Genomic DNA, 22,796 nt, shown 5'->3' with positions numbered 1-22,796 from the left:
GATATATTTACGCGATTGAGAGTATCAGTGAAGAAGGAGGCACCTATGAACTTTATGACTGACCCACTAGATAGAAGATCGACACTTATGCCTGCGGTTGTTATGGTGTACGGATGGGTTGGAGGAAAACATGCATGTGTGGACTTGACTGGGGTTTCACCACTTGTGGGTTTAGGGGTCGGGGCATTTACGGTAGGACAAGCAGCCCTAAAATCTGCGTCAAACAAAAACATTAGAAAACGTGTTCTGACAATCAACATGTTTTTATACCATTTGTTTTTGACACTCTCGGCTTTCTAGCATCAGAGGCTGTTGACCTTGTACATAGAGTCCAAAAGGTTATACATAACAATGTTATGTCTCCTAGGTCCATGAATGTTGTGTTTACGATGGTTGATTTTGCCATCAAAAAGATCTAAGCCTGTTATCCGCTTGCCTCCTATTCATGTGTAAGTAATATTGATAGTAAATATATACAACCTCCGGTCACTAATATAAGCGAAAATCCACTTTTTAGGTTCATTCAATTAATGATGTATGTAGTCTATAATAAAGACTATATACATCATTAATTGAATGAACCTAGAAAGTGGATTTTTGCTTATATTAGTGATCGGAGGGTGTATAATGATGTATTAAAATTTCAAAAATAAAATAAAAAAATAGAAAGAATCGTATATGTGAGAAAATGATGACGATGTTTATAATTTGCGAGCAGTGCATTTTATTCAAATTCTTACGCACGCTCCGTTCTGTTCCGTGAAACCAACGGTAAAATAATAATTAAAAAATAATAAAACCTCCCTCTTCTTTCTCTCTCCATCTCTATCTCTTTCATTTTCTCTGTTGCAGTGTTTTTGAAGCGAAGATAAAAAGCCAAATTGCACTTGCACGCTCTTTTTCCTTTTCTTTTTTTATTATATTTCATTTCATTTTCATCTTCATCTTCCCTCTCGCCGGCACTGCACCTGCCGATTACAAATCAAAACCAAACCACCCAACTCTCTCTCTTGATTCTCTCTCTACAATTCGTTACGCATTCTTCGAGATCGTTAGGGTTTGAGTGCGAACAACAATGTCATCAGAGGAAGAAAAGTTGTTGAAGGAAGCAAAGAAACTTCCATGGGAGGATCGTCTTTCTCACAAAAACTGGAAAGTGCGAAATGAGGCGAATATCGATTTGGCTTCTCTATGTGACTCCATCACCGATCCTAAGGACCCTCGCATCCGTGAATTCGGTTAGTTATTCGTTCGGTATCTGTTTAGTTAGGGTTTTTTTTTTTGTTTTGCGTTTATGTTTATCGATCTATGTATTATGGATCTGGATACGGTTTTAATTTGTGAATGTTGTTGTGGATTTTGAATTGGATCTTGATTTCTGTGTTTTTTTATTTGAATTTTGAAATTTGAATTTGCTAGGTCATTTTTTTAAAAAGACGGTGTCGGATTCCAATGCTCCGGTGCAAGAGAAGGCACTTGATGCATTGATTGCTTACTTGCGAGCTGCAGATGCTGACGCTAGCAGGTGATAATTTCATAATGTTTATCATTATTTTTCATATTAAATTGCATGTTCTAGTGTGAGTTCGAATTTGAATTTGAATTTTGGAGCAGGTTTGGGAAGGAAGTATGCGACGCGGTTGTGGCTAAATGTCTGACGGGAAGGCCAAAGACAGTGGAGAAAGCTCAGGCAGTGTTTTTGCTCTGGGTGGAATTGGAGGCTGTGGATGCGTTCCTGGTACTCTTCTATATGTTTATTTTCTGTTAAATGATTTTCTACTGTTTTTCTTCCTTTCTGCTCGGTGTTCGTGTCTAGGTGACTAGTGGGTTGCTCATATGTTCTCAGTAGTGAGGGTTGCACTTTTGATTCTTAAAATGTAATCAGTTTTAGTGATTAGAATGTACGTGGAAAACTTGTTGCATACGTGATTACGATACAAATTTGTGGTTTGTATATTGGTTGTGTACTGGTACGTGGGCAAGTAAAGTTAGTAGTTGTTGTTTAGCATGTCGTCTCTTAGTTTGTTTGTTAGGGGAAGATGTTTGTTCTGCTTGAGCTGATTATTTCCAATTTTGTTTTTGCTTGTGGCATTTGCACAATGACAAAATCTTCCTCTATCTCCTGGCAAACGGGTAGTCTTGCGATACTATTACAATATTCAATGAGGACTTCATTTATCATTTACAATCATGGTGTCGGATATTCTTATTAAAATTATAACTTAAGTTCTTGCTTCACTTATGATTGAATTGAGTGATTGGTCTTTGGTAATTGGTTTTTGCGAAATGTGTAACTTGTATTTCATATCGCGTAGTGAAAATATATTGTTTACTGGTGCATTTGATTTATTTTGTAATTTTGTTCAAAATCTAGAGTGTTAAAACTGATGCGAGTTTTGGAATTGAGTTTATAGATCCTTAAAATGGAAAAAGTTTATTGTCTCAGTTCTCTAGAGAGGCAGTAGTGGATGACATTGTTGAGGTTTGATCCTCTTGAGTAATAGTTGTTAGTCTCAATTAATAATATGGCATTTCTTTTGACGAAAATATATATTGTAGAGCCCCATTTCTGTTGGGACACACATACACACACAAAAAGCTCCCCTTTCTGTTGCATATTTACAAGGTTATACAACTTTTGAATTCAATTAGTCCTGTTTCTCATTACCCCGATATGACAATTCTTTTCCATGAAACCATATATTTCATGGCTCCATTTCTAGAGACTAATGACTTAGGCCCTGTTTGGATTGAGCTTATTTTGAGCTTATGAAAAAAAGCTTATGCAAATAAATAAGTTTTTATCTTAATTCATAAGTTCTCACTAACGAAAAGTGTACCTTCATAAACTGTTTTTTCACAAACTTACATCAACAAGCTTATAAATAATACATAGACATATTTATTTGTATAAGCTGCATAAGCTGTAAAATAAGCTAATCCAAACAGGGCCTTAAATCGAAATGTGGTTTATAATAGAGCATGAAGGCGTACTTTTGTCCATGTAGCTCTATGTCAGGGTTTTCTATTTTCGTTGTTTTGGTTCATAATATTTTTGATATGGTGAATTCTCTTTGGGGCCTAGGAAGAAATGGCTTTGCACCTACTTGTCACATATCTCTTTCTCTGCTTTTCTTAAGGTTTTTAGTAATTTTTACGATGCAGAAGCGAACAATTTTATTTAATTTTAAATCTTAATAAGTTTCTACATAAAATTACTGAGGCTCTGATCCCCCAAAACTGTTGAATTCATATAGTCTTTTTCCACCTTTACTGTTTTTTTAGTTTATTCTATGTTTCGGGTTATTAAGATACTTTGGGGGTTTAGTGTACATACCAATAACTTCACATCTACTAGTCATGCTTCTCGCCCTTTCATTATTAAGGCTCTTGGTAATTTTAGGATGCAATGGAGAAAGCGATAAAGAACAAAGTTGCTAAAGCAGTGGTGCCTGCAATAGATGTTATGTTTCAAGCTTTAAGGTTTGGAATCTCGTTGCAAAATCTATAGTAGCTGTTTCTGTTTTGTTACTCTCATATAATGACATACTTATCTGTCTTCATACTGCTAGTGAATTTGGATCTAAAATTGTGCCCCCAAAAAGAATTTTGAAGATGCTTCCGGAACTCTTTGATCACCAAGATCAAAATGTTCGCGCATCCTCTAAAGGGCTGACTCTTGAACTTTGTCGCTGGATCGGTAAAGATAATGTTAAATCAATCTTGTTTGAGAAAATGAGAGACACAATGGTAAGCTTATCTGTTCCTCTTAGTGATTTGATTTATTATATTCTCCTCCTAATATAAACTGTAAATTTTCCAATTCCTATTGATTTATATATTTATTTTTTTCTGTAGAAAAAAGAGTTGGAAGCGGAAGTTGTAAATGTTACGGGAATAGCAAAGCCAAGCCGCAAAATAAGGTAGATATCTGAGTTTTCAGTGCACTTAGAACATCCATTCTTGTTCTTTTTTTCTTCATATCTTCAAAAGATTTTTTTTTCCAGAGATTTGTGGATGTCACAATGCTGTTTGGACCCTCGAAACAATTTTTTAATGCTAGAGCTGAACATGAAAATATTTTACAGTCTTCAATCTTTTTTTGTCAATTTAGTGGAGATCGAGCAATGTGGACCTAAATATAGATCATACTTAAATTTTAGTACTTTAAATTTTTTGTGTATCTAGGGTAGATACTAAAATATTCTTTAAAAGAAATGGAATAACTAAATGTTAGACCACCTGCTGCCAATGAACAAAACTTTTAAAAAATACTTTCTTGCTGTTTTAAATGTGACATTTCACTCGAGCCCGATTTCTGGCGTGATTTTTGTTTAAGTCTCAAAATTTTTAACTTGCTCCCTGACAATTGAAACTCATTTTATCTAAGCCAGATAAGGGTTTAGCATAGCTGATTACAGGATCCACTGGATTGTAATCACACATTTGTCTAATTTGAATCTTTTGCTTACTATGTTGGTGTATAATTGTTAATCACCGTATGAGGGTAATACCATCTTAATATATATTCCACCGTTTTTTAGATCTGAGCAAGACAAGGAACCTGAACAGGAAACTATATCTGAGGTTGTGGGTGCTGGCCCTGCTGAAGAATCTGGGTCCGATGGTATGTAAATTGATGTTTTAGATGGAGCATGCTCTCTTTTATCAGATATGGTTTGTTTTTCATCTGTGACACTGACATACCTACCTGTTTGCAACTATTATGTTGTCAGCTCCTCAAGAAATAGATGAATACGAGCTTGTTGATCCAGTTGATATTTTGACTCCTTTGGAGAAATCAGGATTTTGGGATGGAGTGGTCAGTTCTTCTCTGCTACATCTCTCTCTCTCTCTCTCTCTCTCTCTCTCTTAATACATAACTTTTTATCACATCAAATCTGTCTCATTTTTTTCCCCTTTTAATCTTATTAAATTTTTAGAAAGCTACCAAATGGCTTGAAAGGAAGGAGGCTGTTGGTGAGCTGACAAAGCTTGCATCAACAAAAAGAATTTCCCCTGGTGATTTTTCTGAAGTTTGTCGGACCTTAAAGAAGGTATTACACATGTTTTACGACAATGAAAATGTTTGGCCTTTTTCTAGTTACATTGATGGAAGGATCTACATTTGCACTCAAATATTGTGTCTGATTTCTAATGAATCGGACTATAATTATAATATATATTGGCCACTGAAATATGATCTAAAGGATTGAGACAAAGTATTTTAATATTAATGTGAAGTTACTACATCATTTTTCTTTTAATTTGATTCTATTTATGTTTCGCTTGTGTAGAGTACTCTGCTATTTTGTACCTTTCCATTTTTATAATTGCTGTGCTGTTTCTTTTTGAGAGCCCTTTCTCTAAAATTAGCACTTGTCTGTGTTAATGGAAGCTTTGAACTTGTCTGGGCTGAAATGCTTTAAAGGTTGTTTGTTTTGAGTGCACCATAATATTTTGGTAGCAAAATATTTTATTCTGTTCTGGCTTTTCATGCAAGACAGAGGTTATTTGAATAAAAGTGATCATTATTGTTGCTGTGTTTGTACTTGCATCTGCTCTGTCATTGATGCATGTTTCTAGAACTAACCCATTATATTTTGCTTGCAGCTTATTACAGATGTGAATATTGCTGTTGCTGTTGAAGCTGTCCAGGCAATTGGCAATCTTGCTCGTGGATTAAGAACCAATTTTTCTGCGAGCTCTCGTTTTTTATTGCCTGTTTTACTTGTAAGTACTATTCAATAGCCATTTTTATTTTGTTATTAACATTACCGGTTGAGTATACTTCTCTACTAGTTTTAGAAACTTTAACATGTCTTCGTTGGTTCTCTATTTTGTACCCATATTGTTGATGTGTCGTAATTATATTTCTGTGTAATCAATTCATTTTTTATTTTCAAACAATTGGTTAATTGGTTAACGTGATTGGTTTTGAGAGTATGATATTTTCATTTTGATTTGAATTGCTCACCGGCATACAACCCCCACATGCATTACCATGTTGAATCTTGTTTTTGGCTTTGAGAAAGTTGATTGTTTTTCTGTCTTGAACGCCTTTAGAGGTGGTAACAGGGGAATTATGCATCTATCGCTCATGGAAGTTTTTGTTAAAATAGTTATTTTGTTGCATGAATTGTTAATTCCTCTGTGTTAAATAATGTCTACTTAATGTGTTTCTTTCTTGAATAGGAAAAATTGAAAGAGAAAAAACCTACCATGACCGAGGCATTGTCTCAGACTCTTCAAGCGATTCATAAAGCTGGATGCATTGGTCTTGTTGACGTTGTTGAAGGCAGGTTCCCCCTATCATGATTATTTTCGAGCTTTATACTTGGCTTGGAATTCAAATTTCAATTTGTACTAGTTAAATTTTGTCAAAAAAAAAAAAAAATTTTTACTAGTTAAATGATTGATTACTGTATTTACAGAAACTTAGAACCTGCTGCTTTCTTTTTTCTTCACAAACCCTGTCCATGATTTTGCCATTTTTTCTGATGAAAATTAGTTCTGAAACCGAAGTTTACATTATTAATCCTACAATTAACCCCAGAAATTCAAAGAATATCTATTTTTGATGTATGTGCTCCTTGGAAAACATGATTGTAAATTCCTATCTGTATGTATATATTCTATAAAATTATATTGCTATTTTAGTACCCATATCAATCATTCTGATGAGTGTTTCATGTTATTGTTTGTATTCTGTTGGTTGTGTTGTGCTTTAGGTTATTGTGTCGTTGCTTTCTGTTAGTGTTGTACTTTTGCTTCTTATTGAGTATTTTGTGTTTGATTTGTTATAGATGTTAAGACAGCCACAAAAAACAAAGTTCCCCTTGTGCGATCATCAACGATGACATGGGTTACATTTTGCATTGAAACAAGTAACAAGGGTATTATCACAAAGGTGCATAAGGATTATGTGCCAATCTGCATGGAGGTAAGTTTTGTCGTGCTTTATATTTTTGTTCTGTTGACAGGTTATGATTTTCTTGAAAAATGTTGTTCAGCAGATTAAGTCCGCTTGATTTAAATGCTAGTTTAATAACCCTCCTTTTCATAGTGTAGGACTGTTCATAAATATATGTATAAACGGTTTGATTAAAATTGTGTTCATATGTCTTGTGGCTGGTAATTAAAGTTCTGTTAAACTCAGCAAACTGTAATTGTTTCTGTTTGGTACTTTTGTTTATTACTTTGCAAACACTGAGATTTGAATTTTGCAGTGTCTAAACGATGGCACTCCGGAAGTGAGGGATGCCGCCTTTTCAGCATTGGCAGCAATAGCAAAGGTAAATTTTTTGCCATTAGCATGCATGTTTATTAGATTGCTTTTGCTATTGAAGTTTTGAGCAATTGTAATGTTCATTCTCTTGCAGTCGGTTGGCATGCGACCTCTTGAGAGGTCACTGGAGAAACTTGATGATGTTAGAAGGAAAAAGCTTTCAGAAATGATTTCAGGTTCTGAAGATGCTGTGCCTGGTGGTTCTTCTACAGGTTTGTAACTTTTTCTCACAGGATAATGAATACTATTGGATGGGAAGGGGAACAGGCAAAAGAGGACTATGCAGATAGGTTAGGTTGCCCGATAGGGGTCTATGCTTTAGTCTACAAGCCATGCTTATTTATTATATAAACCAGGCGACGACTTTCCAAAGTTTATTTATAGGTAAAAAAAAGTAAATGTAAATAATATTAAAATTATATTTTTAAATATGTGAAAATCATATACTTACCCTTTTAAAGATTTATGCATGTTGGCCTGCATATAAGACTTGAGGCTATAAGTTTATCGAACTGAAAATTTATGTCTTATTTGAAGACCTTTGTGCAAAAAAGACAGATTAGAGACTTTTATGTTATGCTAGAATTTCAAATGGGTAGGATTGATCTTAGCCCTGTATTATAAATAAGACAGACCATGACTTTAGAAAGATTATCCCACTTTGAATTTTGTAGTTTGATGTTTGTTTGCATAATTTATTTTGGTGGTTTGTTTTTCCTTTTACCTACATTTAGATACGATGAATGACATATTTAAATGCCTATATATGAAATAAGTTTTCAAATCAGCTAACCGGTTAGACCGTGCTTTTAAAGAAGTTTGGCCTGGCGCCCAGGCCTAAGATAAACATATGAAATGTAACATGTTACAGGCCTTGCCTTGAACTTTTAAAACAGTTCAGTCTATTCAAGCAAAGCCTACATCCATCACAAAGAAATGCTTGCAAGGCAGGGGTATCCTATGCAATTTACAATCCTTTTTTACTAATTGATAATGGATTGTGTATCTGAGGTGAATACAGATGGAATTTAGCCTTTCAAATCAAACTCCCGCCTTCCCCATCATGGGCCTACAAGCAGTAGTAAAACCATTGCCCAAAAGCCTCCTTATTGGCAAGAAATTTCAAGGGAATTAGATTTGAAGGAGATGCAGAATAAGATACCACCACAAGCTCCAAATTGCCCCACTTTTGTGTGAAGTATCTTTTCCGAACTCTTAAATTGAATTTAGAAGCTCTATATTGTCCTGCATCCCCTGAAATATGTTCTATGATGCACCACCTGATGTAGCTGAGTTCTCTATCAAAATAGGGAGATGAGATTCAGAGTCATTTTGAGTATCACTTACTAATAACCTCGGGCTATTGGAGTATACAAGGCCTAGTCCCTTTGATCACCGTGTGTGCCTTTTCTTAGGACCACTTTCTCAAGTTGGAAGGTGGAACAAATTGACCTTTATTGTAATGCCTTTTAATCCCTACGGAGTGAAGTTATTAACAAGTATTAAGTTCTTAAAATTATTCTGATAATCACATTTCAAAGTATTCCTCAATCTGACATTAGGTACTTGTAAATGCGTAAGACAGTTCTTGTCAAATTGTATGCGGCATTGGAAAATGAATTTCACTATATCTTGTGTGACTGGAATTTGTTTTAAGCTTCCGAGTTTATCTTTTTCTGTAATTTGCTTGATTTTTAGTTGTAATTTAATTTATTTGCTTCGAAACTTAAAAGTACTTGTTGGGGTTTTTTGCTGACAATTGATAATGCTCTTTCAGTTTCTGTGCAAAATACACGTGCAAGTGCATCATCTACAGAGGTGGGTGTATCTTTTATCTTTTAGTTTAATAAATCTGGGTTTTAATTTCATTTCTTTAGTGCATTGTACTGGGTGATTATTTTTTGACATGAAAGATGTTTGTTTTTCAATATGTTATTTAAAGTATTCTTCTGTCAAAACTTGGTACCATGAATAAAATGAATTGCGAGACTTTGCTGTTAACAGTGCTTGGGAAAACAAATGCTAGTTAGTTGTACAGGAATTTGTGGAACATTCTAAAAAGAGAAAATGAACAATTTTACAAGCGTAAAGGTTTCTTTGGAGACGTACAATCATTATTCCTTGATTTACATACAGACTGGTGCACCTGTTAGAAGTGCTGCAAGTATGCTTAGTGGAAAGAGACCTGTTCAGGCAGCGGTAAGTAGCATCTTCTTGCTTGATTAAGCATTTTTGATGCACGTGTTGAGCTAGTCTTTTGAATATTTTTCACATTCCAGCCCGTCGCCAAGAAAGGGGGGGCTGTAAAGTCGGGTACAAGCAAGAAAGTAGACGGAGTTTCACAAAAGGCTTCAAAATCGATTGAAACACCCGAAGATGTTGAGGTAATATAATATTTGTTTGTGTTTTGTCTCTCTGATTTGAATCAGCTGCGACAGTTTATCACGTGATTAACTAATGACGGTTTATACAACCTTTGTGTATCTAAATGCATGCAGCCCACTGAGATGGGTCTTGAAGAGATTGAAAGCCGAATAGGTTCTCTTCTACAGTCAGATACCATCACTCTATTGAAAAGTGCTGTGTGGAAGGAGCGTCTTGAAGGTTGGAAATCACCAAATCAGTTTTGTTACTTTGTTTTATAAACATTGGAGGAGGAATGATGTTGGAAGTAGGATCGATAACTTGGTTGAGGATCTGACCTCCAACATCATTACACCCTCATATACTAATTTGATAATTTATGTTTTGCTTTTGTAGATCTTGGTACATTTTCCTGTAATTTTTCTCAAGTGTTTTGATTATTTTAATTTAGGCCTTTCTAGATAATGATTTCATGATTGTGTGAAAGTAACATAGATCTTAGTATCTTTTGGCATTTTTTAGGCCTTAAAGATGTTTTATAAGTTGGAGTACAATAGAATGTCTTTTGCATTTATCATATTTACTTCAATTTATTCTTTGTTGACATGTATTTTAGGTCTAGCCGTCTAGTAAATTATTTTTGTTGTTTTGAGTAATGTTGAATTTGGGTCTGTGTCTCATCCATTCTCAGAACTTTATCTTCTGATTTTTCCTTCAATGTCTTTTTTTAAATGCCATATGGGTAAGGCCACTGATCTTTGATTTTTGCAGCTATTTCTTCGCTGAAACAGCAAGTTGAAGGTTTACAGAACCTTGACCAATCCGTAGAAATATTGATTAGATTACTGTGCACCTTGCCTGGTTGGGGCGAGAAAAATGTTCAGGTTCAGAAGTATTTCCTTTTGGATTTTTAATGATTTTAGATTATTAGTTATAGTTCAAAACAGCATGGGTAGTCCAAGAATTTACTTAGCTCTTGTCATTCTTGAGCAGGTTCAACAGCAGGTTATTGAAGTTATCACTCATATAGCTTCAACAGCAACTAAATTCCCGAAGAAGTGTGTAGTACTTTGTCTTTCGGGTAGGTACTGTTGTTTTTATTTTGATTTTACCAATAATCACGTCATTCTGATTTGATACCCACATTTCTGTTTCAATTTGTGTAGGATTAAGTGAACGTGTAGCAGATATTAAGACACGGGCACATGCTATGAAATGCCTCACTACTTTTTGTGAAGCAGTTGGTCCAGGATTCATTTTTGAAAGAGTAAGTATGGTTGTTCTTTAGGGGAAATGTCTTCTAATTACTGTGCAAAAGTGTGATCCAAGCTTGTCCGTTTGAAAAATTTATGATCATGGATTGAAATGCATGGATTTTTCCTTAGAGTAGTTGTATTTTAAATATGATAAATAATGTAAGGAGGTTTTACAATCTTTAATTGATAATTGCTAAATATCTGTAGATTTATGAGGTTAATCTGTCCTTCATACATGACTATGGTTATTGCTTCTGCTTAGAATATCATTTTTTTTTGTTGTTGAATTGCATACTTTCCTTTTATTTTTTAATAGTATAAATGGTTTCTTTTTTGGTTAAAAGATGAAATATGACAGTCTATCTCCTTGCTTTTGCTTATTTTTATGTGTAAACAAATATCTTATGAAGACTGTTATTCTTATTGTAGGCCTACAAAATCATGAAGGAGCATAAGAATCCTAAGGTTCTTAGTGAGGGGATTTTGTGGATGGTGTCTGCTGTTGACGATTTTGGTGTATCACATTTAAAGCTTAAGGTCTGTTATCTGTTTTTTTTTTTTCCCCAGTAATTCAAGCTATGTCGTCTGTGATTGCATGTATTTTAAATACTTCGATTTTTTTTTTTGGCTATAAAAATTTCTAAGTTTTGATGCAAGTCCTCTTTTGCAGGATTTAATTGATTTTCTTAAAGAAACTGGGCTGCAGTCAAGTGCAGCTGCTACTAGAAATGCTTCAATTAAACTCTTAGGTGTTTTGCATAGATTTGTTGGTCCAGGTAACTTTGCGTTGACTTTTTAAATTTCCATCTCTCACTATTTATTTGGGTTAGATCTAATGTTTTTTCCCTTGCAGACATAAAAGGGTTTCTTACCGACGTTAAGCCTGCACTACTGAGTGCTCTTGACACAGAATATGAGAAGAACCCATTCGAGGTATGTTGCGTTTGGTGCTGTATCTTCTATGTAGTATCATGATTTCTAATACTAATTTTATTAATTTTTTATTTGTTTTGTTTCAGGGAGCATCTGCAGTTCCCAAAAAGACTGTCAGGGCATCAGATTCATCTTCATCTGCGGTAGCTGGTGGGCTGGATAGCTTGCCTCGTGAAGATATTAGTGGAAAGATTACCCCAACTCTCTTGAAGAGTTTTGAAAGCCCTGATTGGAAGGTTTGTTTGAAATAATCTTGTATTAGATCACCTTTTGTTTTGTATTTTTCGCTTGTTTTTAACTGCCAGTAACTGAGCAAGTACAATTTTGTGTAATTGCATTACATTTTGCTTAATGTAGGTTCGTATGGAGTCTGTTGATGCTGTAAACAAAATACTGGAAGAGGCTAATAAGCGCATTCAAGCAACTGGAACTGGTAATTCATTAGCATTAGTATTTTGTGCTTTTTAAGGTTTTAAATTTGACTGTCTGCCCTTCCCATCTCATTCATCTGCTTCATAGACTCGCATGCTTTGTTTTATTAATTCTGAGTTTTATCCTGTTCATTTTAAAATTTGTCAACCTTTGAAATTGTTACCGAGTGATGATTGTTGTTACCAGGTGAATTATTTGGTGCTCTTAGAGGACGGCTCTTTGATAGCAACAAAAACATAGTCATGGCTACCTTGACAACAATTGGTAATGTTGCATCTGCAATGGGTCAAGCTGTAGAGAAGTCAAGCAAAGTTAGTGAATTCTGTTCTGATTTAGTATTTTCTTTCCAGTTGTTAATGTTCTATTTCCTTTTTCAAATGTTTAACTTTATTGAAATGGTTTATTGCAGGGCATTCTGTCTGATATATTGAAATGTCTCGGTGACAATAAGAAGCACATGAGAGAATGTGTACTGAATACTCTAGACTCTTGGCTAGCTGCTGTTCATCTTGATAAAATGGTCTTTCCTTTCTCCTGATTTTGTATTCTGTTATTCTTCTCTTTTTGTCTTTTGCCTGAACATGATGTTACTGTAGGTTACATATGTTGCAATTTCTCTGGTTGATTCCAAACTTGGTGCGGAAGGGCGTAAAGATCTTTTTGATTGGTTGTCTAGGCAACTTTCTGGGTTAAGCAGTTTTGCTGAAGCTGCACAACTGCTGAAGCCAGCCTCTTCTGCAATGGCAGTATGTTCTGGTTACTCAATCCTGTCCGTCATTATCTAATCAGTTCTAATGCACAATTTCCTTGGGTTTAAATTTGTGATGGCTCCTTTGTGTAGGATAAATCCTCTGATGTTCGTAAGGCAGCAGAGACTTGCATTAATGAGATCCTGAGAGTTAGTGGGCATGACATGGTATGTTCGATAATAATGCTGGTTTTTCATTCATTGTTTCCCTAAGATTCATTTGATGCCAAGCATAAGTAAATTGCTTGTTTTTTTAGATTGAAAAGATAGTTAAAGATATTCATGGACCAGCACAGGCACTTGTTCTTGAGAAGCTAAAACCCTATGGAGCTTTTCAAGGTGTGTTCTTCGGTAGCCAAGCTTATTTTCCTACCCATGTTTGATGCTTATCATGCTAACTATTTTGCCTTTTATACTTAAAATTTCTTACCCCCTACCCATAACGTGTGTCCTCAGAGTCATTCGAGCCAGCCAGATCAGCTTCAGTGGGAGTAACATTGAAAGGTGTTACGAAGGTTGGGAAATCAACTGCCAACGGTGTTTCGAAACCTGGAAATAGATCTGTATCTTCGGTATGTTGAGTTTTCCTTTGTTGATTACTCTTTTGTTTGTTTGAATTTCTAACTGTACTTTCATCATTTAGCGGGCCGGGGCAATAAAGGGCACTAAATCTGAACAAATATCTGCACAAGATATAGCAGTTCAAACTCAGGCCTTGCTAAATACCAAGGATTCAAATAAGGTATTGTTGGCTGAAGTATTTACCAAACATTACTTAAAAACTTCAAAAGATATATGGTTGAACGGCCAATTTTCTCACATGCAGGATGATAGAGAGAGATTGGTTGTTCGAAGGTTTAAGTTTGAGGATCCACGAATTGAGCAAATTCAAGATCTTGAGGTGACTTGTTTGAGGAATTAGGAGTTATCATGTATAACTCAAGTTTCCTATAATGATTGAATTTTAATAAATGGTTGCGTTTTTCAGAATGATATGATGAGGTATTTCAGAGAGGATTTACATAGGAGACTCTTAAGTGCAGATTTTAAGAAGCAAGTTGATGGACTTGAAATTCTGCAGAGGGTCTGTTCTTTTCACATTCGTTATAAGTTGTGTGCTTTTTAAGTGTTGAATGTACTGTTAACTATACAATCTTCTACTGCACATCACAGGCACTTCCATCCATTGCTAAGGAAGTTATAGAAGTTTTGGACATTCTTTTGAGGTGGTTTGTGTTGCAGTTCTGCAAATCAAACACAACATGTCTATTAAAGGTACAGTTTAGTTTTCCCTTCTGTTTTCACCGTTTACTTTCAGATTTCTTCTCCTCCTATGTTCTTTGGTTATGAAGTGTTTATGGCCATGTTTGGATTAGCAACTTAATTAAGCCCTTATAGCATAAGCATTCATCATTATGTGTAAGCTATTTCTATAACAAAAGTTAAAATAAAGTCAAACTGTTCTCATTTAAGCTTTAAACTGTTTCCATAAGTGTTGAAGAGTCCCATATCGGACAAAATATGGCTTGAACATGTGTTGTGCGGGCAATCCTCACCTCACAAGCTGGTTTTTCTGGGGATGTGTTAGGCCCAACCACGATTTCTAAGAATAAGCTATCATGGAGAGCATATGGAAATAAGCTAAAAACAGATAACATTTATGCAATTTAATTACCCAGGTGCTGGAATTTCTTCCTGAACTGCTCGACACTTTGAAGGATGAAGGGTATTCTTTGACAGAGTCTGAAGTTGCAATCTTTCTTCCTTGCCTTGTAGAGAAGGTTTGTTTTAACAAATTTGATAAGTAGACATCAATATTTCAGCAAATTTGTGTTTTTGTCAGTTTAGTAACTTTTGGTTTCAGTATATGTAAGTAGCTGTGAGTAGTGAACTTTCTTGGGTGCTACAAAAAATGACGAATTTAATTCACAAATGAAAGTAAGTAAAAGTCTGATATTCTGTAATTGTTGCAGTTAGGGCATAACATTGAGAAAGTACGTGAAAAAATGCGGGAGTTGACTAAACAATTTGTTGTAGTTTATTCCGCATCCAAATGTTTCCCTTATATATTGGAGGGGTTGCGCTCTAAGAACAACCGAACTCGAATTGAATGTGCTGATCTTGTAGGATTTATTCTTGATCATCATGGGGCAGAGGTATCGTTGCTAACACATCTAGTGAATTACTGTTTTCAGTATTATTTTAGATATTTATTCCTTGGATTATGTGGACAGATTAGTGGGCAACTAAAGTCATTGCAAATTGTTGCAAGTTTAACGGCCGAACGGGATGGGGATATTAGGAAAGCTGCATTAAATGCACTTGCCACTGGTTATAAAATTCTCGGTATGGTATAACCCTTCACAAATCCATCTTCATTGAACTTGTAAAAGATTTGTTCTCGCCCCTTTCTATTATTTTTCTGAGGTTGAAAAGGAAATTTATTTGTAAGCAAGTATATCTGCATCATTTAGTTGACTTGGGCTGCTGTGTTTCCTCCTCCATATTTAAACTACATGACTCATTCAGTCATTTATGTCCTTATATATGGATGAAGTGATTATTTTTCAAGAATTCAGATGCAAAAATTTGGTTTATTTTTTATCATGATACCTTTTGGCCTGTCTGAGTAGTTTTCCTTCCATGACATTGCTATGCAGGTGAGGACATATGGAGATTTGTCGGGAAACTAACAGATGCTCAAAAAAGCATGTTAGATGATAGATTTAAGTGGAAGGTAAAGTTCTTACCTTCTTCATTTCTCCTCTCTTTTTGATATGCTGCATTACCGATGAAGGTGGTGTAACTTGACAGGTCCGGGAGATGGAAAAGAAGAAGGAAGGAAAGCCAGGGGAAGCTAGGGCTATTTTACGGCGTTCTGTCAGGGAAAATGGGCAAGTTTTTTAATTTATGTTGTATAGTTAAAGCATTATATATCTTCTAAGCTTTGATATGCTGATTGTGATCATCAAATATAAAACGAAGACATAAATTTAACCGGATTGTTTTGAACATTGATATTTCGTTATATATTTGGCATGAGCCCTATCTAGCTTTTGTGAGAAGATTGATTTTCCTTTGTGATGATGAGTCCTAGAAAAGGCCGGAATGTTTACTCTTGAAATCTTTTTATGTTTTTGTTTTATTAAGGTGTTAGATTTTTGTAGATTAACAACTTAAGGTAAGGAGTTAAAATATTCTGAAGATTAGGGAATAGATGAGAAAAGGCTGGAACTTGTACTCATAGTTTAAAAATGATGATGATTAGAAAATGAATTAAGTCAATCTCTGTTTCTATGGTCAACATTTAAATTTAATATTCAAGATGTTCTTGCTTCAATTACCAGGTCTGATGTCGCAGAGCAAAGTGGAGAAATGGCTAGATCTCTTCCTGGTCCGTTATTGAGGTATGGAAATATTTTTGTTGAGTTTTTTTTCTTTCTTTTACCCCTATATAACAACCCCCACCAAAAAAAGTACACTGCTAATATTATTCTTAATCATCTTGCTTATTAATGTCAGGAGAAATTATGCTCAACCTGATAGTAACATTGAGAGACAATTGATGCCTCGTCCTGTGGCTGTTGCCAGTGGCCCCACTGATTGGAATGAAGCACTGGACATTATTTCTTTCGGTTCTCCTGAGCAGGTGGATGACATAGCATAGCATCTTGCATTATTTTGAATATCTTCATCATTATTTGTGGGACAACAATTCTTGCATTAGTCATCCACTTTGAAAATTGGCAATTCTATTCACACATAGATACATGATACATCGTTGGAGTTTTTTTCCTATTCCCAGTTTGGTTTTGGAAAATGGTGTTTTTGCATCTGTTTTCAAAATAATTTCTGTGATGCAGTCTGTTGAAGGAATGAAAGTTGTTTGCCATGAGTTGGCTCAGGCCACTAGTGATCCAGAAGGCAATGCCATGGATGAACTTGTAAAGGATGCAGATAGGCTAGTTTCATGCCTTGCAGATAAGGCAAGATAGTTTTGTCGATAACTCCTCTTTGTTTGGAGAGAAATCATGAAGTATTAATGTTTCTTTTGCTATTTCAAACAGGTTGCAAAAACTTTTGATTTCAGTTTGAGTGGGGCTTCATCGCGGTCCTGTAAATATGTGCTCAACACTCTCATGCAGGTAAATGTATTTCCCGTTTTTCTTCAGGGTATATTGAGATTATTGCGTCTTTTAATAATTGTTTCTATTTACAACCCCTTTACAGACCTTTCAAAATAAAAGATTAGCACATGCTGTAAAAGAGAGCACTCTTGACAGTCTCATTACTGAGCTTCTTCTGTGGCTCTTGGATGATAATGTTCCACGCATGGATGATGGAAGCCAGTTGTTGAAAGCATTGAATGTATTGATGCTTAAGATTCTGGTAAGAGACTTGCTTTTAATTGATTTGTTTTTATTTTGCTCTTTTGTTTGAAATGAAACGTCATATCATGGTAGTAATGATAATGTTTATTTTTTTATTTTTATGCTGAAAATAACAAATGCAAGTTAGTTTACTGACTAGCAATCATCATTACAGGATAATGCAGATCGAACTTCATCCTTTGTTGTCCTAATTAATCTTTTACGTCCGCTAGATCCATCAAGGTGGCCTTCACCTGCACCAAATGAGTCACTTGCTACCAGAAACCAGAAGTTTTCTGATCTGGTTGTGAAATGCCTTATCAAGCTTACAAAGGTAACATGCCACCCAGTAGCAAAAATCTTAAATTATACAGTATTATTGATAATTGACTGGATTTTTCATCGTAGACTCAGCTGAAATTTACATAATTACATCTAGATAGACTTGATCTTTAAAACTTGGTTGCATTATTTCACATGCATTTTGATGCGATTCAGGTCCTTCAGAGCACCATCTATGATGTTGACTTGGATCGCATACTTCAAAGCATCCATCTGTACTTGCAAGACTTGGGAATGGAGGAAATTAGGAGAAGGTACATGGCTATAGCTATTGTTGTTGCATCGAGTTACTTCTATTTGACTAGAATCAATTTTATAAAATGTTTCAATTTAACAGGGCCGGTGCTGATGACAAACCCTTGCGAATGGTGAAAACTGTTCTGCACGAGCTTGTTAAGCTTCGCGGTGCAGCAATAAAGGGTCATCTCTCAATGGTTCCTATCGATACGAAACCTCAACCCATCATCCTTGCTTACATTGAACTTAATCTTGAGGTAGGCATTAGATTTTTTGGGGGGGCTTTATATACATGTGTTAATATATATTCTTTCTTACACTTGAACTTCAGACTCTGGCTGCTGCAAGAATGTTGACTGCATCTGGACCCGGGGGGCCAAACCATTGGAATGATTCAGCAACCAATAATTCAGTGGCTGGAACACATTCTGCTGATGCCCAGTTGAAGGTACCATTATGCATTATTTGTTAGTGTTTTGGGTATCGCAATTAGTGCTCGGATGGCATGCATGCTTCCTTAGGCATGGCATTTTCTATTTGTAAATTATACATCACAAATTTTTCAATAGTATAAACGTATCTTATACATGAATATGATGGATAATTTTATGATGCCTTAAGGTGTGGATGAGTTTTTGATTGTATTCTAATGTATAGAAGGTCGTAAAAACCTTCACATTATAGTCTACTAAAATAGTCTATTTTATGCAAGAAATAGTTTTGAATTTTTTGTCACCGATGTTTAGTTTTATTCCCTGCATTAAGTTTATCTTGAATAAAGTCAGGATGTATTTAATCTTTAGCTTTTATAATTAATTTTTCAAACTTTCATGCTATTATACTTGGAAATTTAGTAGTTAAAAGCATACTAGGTCTAATGCCACTGTGCTTTCTATGTCTACATATCTCAATTTAATCAGTTTTACTGTTTTTTGTGCTTGTATGAGTTATTGCATATATGATCGTAACTGCAATGACCTAACATTCATTGTCTTCTGTTTCTATACTTGAAAATAAATAAATTGTAGCAAGAGTTGGCTGCAATATTTAAGAAGATTGGGGAGAAGCAAACTTGCACAATTGGTCTATATGAACTTTATCGGATTACTCAATTGTACCCAGAGGTATCGAATTAAGTGTATATTCAAGTTTCATGTTATTGTTCACATATCAATAAACCTCTGGCTTGTATCCTTTTATTTATCTTATATTTGATTAAGGTTCTTGGTTTACCATAGGTTGACATATTTGATCAGCTTCAAAATGCCAGCGAGGCATTTCGCACTTACATCAGAGATGGTCTTGCCCAGGTTGATGAAAATACTTATGTGCTTAACTGAACCTGCATTATTATTTCTATGTTTATGATTGTGACGAGTACAGTTGAGTATTTGACAATTGGCATTTGATTTTAACATTTCGGCAGATGGCAAAGAATGCTGCAGCTGGAAGAACTCCGTCAAGCATGCCAATGCCTACTCCTCCACCAGCATCTTTAAATATATCTTCCCCAGATTTTGCACCCCTCTCTCCTGTAAATGCAAATGCATTGAATGACGCCAGATTAAATGTGAAATCCGAACCAACAAATTTCAATCTACCGCCATCATCATACAGTGAGGAGAATAGGGCTGTGAATGCCTTTGCATCGAGAGTGTTAAGTTCTGATTACACCTTAGGTGACCAAAGAAATGATAAATTTATGACTGGAGGTATGGTAAGTTTTGTTTTTCGTAATTGTTTATTTTAAAGAAAGAATATTGACTTGGAGAGGTTACTCAACTGCAGTAACAGGTGGGACGTTGGATGCAATCAGAGAAAGAATGAAGAGCATGCAATTAGCAGCTGCTGCTGGGAGCACAGAATCTGGTACTAGGCCATTGACAAGTGTTAACGACAACTATAACCACGGACTTCCTCATAGTCAGATTCCTCTTGCATCCGAACATGTTGGAGCTGAAAATACTTTGCAAGGTGGGGTACATCCTGTGGATGAAAAAGCTTTGTCAGGGCTTCAAGCACGGATGGAACGACTGAAAAGTGGATCCCTTGACCCTCTGTAGCGTGATTAAGGTAAAGGGAATTAATTTCCTTACCTTTCCTAGATTTTGAGGACATATTTGCCACTGATGCTGTGGCATGCAATCATAATTTTTAATGCGGGTGGATATATATTGAATGTATAGTATAGTCGATAGAGCCGTTATCCATAAAACTACAGAGATTCTGATGTGAAAGAGAATCAGATGACCACGCCATCATTTCCCCTTATCCTTTGTCCACTAGGCCTTTGTATATTGTAGCTGTGCTGTATTTTTGTGACAGGAATTATGTAGATTCGTCCATTCAATCCAATCACGACCATTTCAGTAGTGACGGGTTTCCTGGGGTTGTATTTTTTAGCTTTGTCAGAGGAAATTTTGACATAGAATTGCATCTATTTATGCAAATGATTGTAGGACATAGTGTTTAATGTCCTTTCATTAACGTTTCGATTGTTTCATTTCTACATATTTTATTACATTCAGAATTACTATACTCCACGATATATTAACCCACGAAACACAAAAATTAACTTCTTTCTTTTCCGGAATACAATTGTGGCCTCTAGGGTGAGGCTCAATTAAGCCCCTCACCAGTATACCATTCCATTTAACTGTTAGATTAAATAAGTACATGCAATCTCTTTATTTATTCCCCACTGGATTACTTCTTCCTTTCTCCCCAACATATCTCACTACCGCATGGAGCTTTTGCACAAACCATGCGGTTTGTTGTCGCTGTTCCAGCTTTATTTTTTCCCATCACTACGTACTCATTCACTGACGAGTTTACAAACTAAGCCTTGTAAGATTTTGCCAATTTTCCTTCAGATTTCAAATATCCAAGAATGCGTCAAAGCAAGCACCAGGAAATGGAAAAATCTAGTTCGTGATTATCAAACAAGATAACATGGAAGGAAGGTGTCGTTGTGGCCAGGGGAAAAAATAATCTCTATTTCTCACCTCAATTGAAAAATCCCAGACGAAATTCTGTACAAAATCAAGTTAACGTAGAAGAAATATCAACCAGGACAAAGTGATTAACAATAATGTCATACACTGTCGCTCTCTCTCTTTTCAGTTGTATCATCAAATATTTAGTTTGAATTCATCCCTAAAATGTGTTAAATATCTCAATGGGGAGAGTGTGATTCGATTATTGCTTTGTTACCAATTATACCATTTATTAATTATTTTTTAATCCTATACTGATGAAAAGAGAGTAAATAGATAAATGTGTCAATTAAGGGTATATTTAAAAAATTTAAATGGAATAAAAACAATTGTGTTTGTCTAAAACAAATTTAAAAGAATAAGAACATGGAGCAAAAATAATTAGTAAGATAATGAGAATAGGAAAAAAAAAATCAACAAGATAATGTTCATTCTTACTAAAAACCAGCCAAAACATGTTTCGAAGAGGGCAGGAACATATTTATGATGTATTCACATTTTTACTGCTAAATAGTACGTAAGTCTTTCATATGAAATTTTACGAACCATGCAAATTGACATCACCAAAGTCCAAAGTGAGTTGCTTCCCCTCTTTATTTTTATTTTTAAATTAAGTAGATTAAATTAAACATAAAAAATACTACAACCTTACTAGAAATATCATCGATAATGCTTCTCCTACTAACGGTGAAGTCCGCAAAATTTGGAAGAGAAGATATTCTAGAAATCAATTTCATCATGTATTATAAAGCGTCAATTAAAAACAGTGTTAGCTTGGAAGAATCCGACATATAAAGTTATTTAACGAGTGAAACACTTCAAAATCTGCTCGTTCGTAAAACTCCGTAGACATTACAATCGTACCATTTCTCATTTTCCTTTTATCTTTTGTCAATAGAAGATTTGATGTGTCTTTTTTGTTCAATATCTTCGTATACTCTCTCTTATTACAAGTTGTTCTAGGTTTCGCTACATAAATTTAAAATACAATTAACTAGATTTTTGACCCGTGCTCCGCTCGGGTTTATTGTAAAGGGATTGACATGTGAATAATAAAATGCAATATATAATAGGTAACGGTGAAAAAATAACATGTGATAATCCATAGTAGACAAAATAAAACACTTCATAAAATGTATGAAATCTAAAAATATTATAAAAGAAAAATCGGTAATCTTATCAATAATTCGGGTATATATAAACCAAATTTACATAGAAATTAGGGTAGTCGGAAAAAAAGTATAAAATAGAAGGCATCAAACGTGATCATTGATATGCTCATAGTTTCTAGAACAAACGTGCAACATCAAATAAGTGTAGAAAATATTTTCTTCAAAAAAAAAAAAAAAGGCAAGTGGATAGGAATGAAATTGGTGCGATGCATTTTTTTAGATGGAATTTGTTAGGTTAAATAATTGCAAACCTAATAAAGCAATTGAGTGGGAAAAAATTAGGTTAAATTGCTGCAGACGTAACAAAATTAATAAATAAGGATAAGTGTAGAAAATATTTTCTTCAAAAAAAAAAGGCTAGAGGATAGGAATGAAATTGGTGCGATGCATTTTTTTAGATGGAATTTGTTAGGTTAAATAATTGCAAACCTAATAAAGCAAATGAGCGGGAAAAAATTAGGTTAAATTGCTGCAGACGTAACAAAATTAATAAATAAGGATATCATAAGTACCAAATACAGTGTTCGGAGAGTAGGCAAACATGATTCTCTACAAGAAAAAATCTGGATTTATTCTTGAAGTCGTCCATTTAAGAGATAGTCTAAATACTTGTACCAAAAAGGAATGGAGACACTAATACTTCGTTATACTGTAAAAA

At 34.9% G+C, this 22,796-nt stretch overlaps 1 protein-coding gene across 4 annotated transcripts; it reads left to right on the top strand.

The window, feature by feature from the left end:
• The first annotated feature begins 827 nt into the window (after positions 1-827).
• On the top strand, positions 828-20,457 carry MOR1 (ARM repeat superfamily protein). 4 transcript variants are annotated; one of them, XM_085739648.1, is made up of 54 exons: positions 828-1,238; positions 1,420-1,525; positions 1,615-1,738; positions 3,404-3,483; positions 3,573-3,750; positions 3,859-3,923; positions 4,545-4,627; positions 4,737-4,822; positions 4,944-5,057; positions 5,614-5,733; positions 6,196-6,298; positions 6,807-6,943; positions 7,230-7,295; positions 7,383-7,500; positions 9,066-9,106; positions 9,425-9,487; positions 9,568-9,672; positions 9,787-9,892; positions 10,424-10,536; positions 10,646-10,733; positions 10,819-10,919; positions 11,338-11,445; positions 11,579-11,684; positions 11,762-11,841; positions 11,928-12,077; positions 12,199-12,274; positions 12,460-12,584; positions 12,683-12,793; positions 12,870-13,019; positions 13,115-13,189; positions 13,279-13,360; positions 13,478-13,593; positions 13,665-13,763; positions 13,848-13,922; positions 14,010-14,105; positions 14,195-14,296; positions 14,701-14,802; positions 14,995-15,177; positions 15,256-15,367; positions 15,682-15,758; positions 15,836-15,915; positions 16,369-16,428; positions 16,544-16,670; positions 16,885-17,007; positions 17,089-17,166; positions 17,252-17,410; positions 17,567-17,725; positions 17,890-17,987; positions 18,071-18,227; positions 18,302-18,418; positions 18,999-19,094; positions 19,209-19,280; positions 19,397-19,682; positions 19,765-20,457. In XM_085739648.1, exons 1-54 carry the CDS (start codon positions 1,076-1,078, stop codon positions 20,031-20,033), a joined length of 6,066 nt encoding a protein of 2,021 aa, XP_085595774.1. In that variant the 5' UTR covers positions 828-1,075; the 3' UTR covers positions 20,034-20,457. The 4 variants fall into 4 exon arrangements, with proteins under 4 accessions (XP_085595774.1, XP_085595773.1, XP_085595775.1 ...); XM_085739647.1 differs by having other exon boundaries at positions 19,759-20,457; XM_085739649.1 differs by having other exon boundaries at positions 19,397-19,687.
• Positions 20,458-22,796: the final 2,339 nt, after the last annotated feature.

This window comes from Medicago sativa, chromosome 1 (genome assembly GCF_051527215.1).
Source record: "Medicago sativa cultivar Bolivia chromosome 1, Bolivia_mono, whole genome shotgun sequence".
NCBI lineage: Eukaryota > Viridiplantae > Streptophyta > Magnoliopsida > Fabales > Fabaceae > Medicago > Medicago sativa.
The sequence above is the reverse complement of the archived record's forward strand: the minus strand, read 5'-3'. Positions and strand labels throughout refer to the sequence as shown.

Excerpts from the sequence above, each read along its gene's own strand:
- MOR1 (XM_085739647.1), top strand. The coding sequence starts at position 1,076 with ATGTCATCAGAGGAAGAAAAGTTGTTGAAGGAAGCAAAGAAACTTCCA. Across the intron at positions 4,823-4,943 it reads CAGGATTTTGGGATGGAGTG|AAAGCTACCAAATGGCTTGA; the intron begins GTCAGTTCTTCT and ends TTAAATTTTTAG. Across the intron at positions 17,726-17,889 it reads GCCTTATCAAGCTTACAAAG|GTCCTTCAGAGCACCATCTA; the intron begins GTAACATGCCAC and ends GATGCGATTCAG.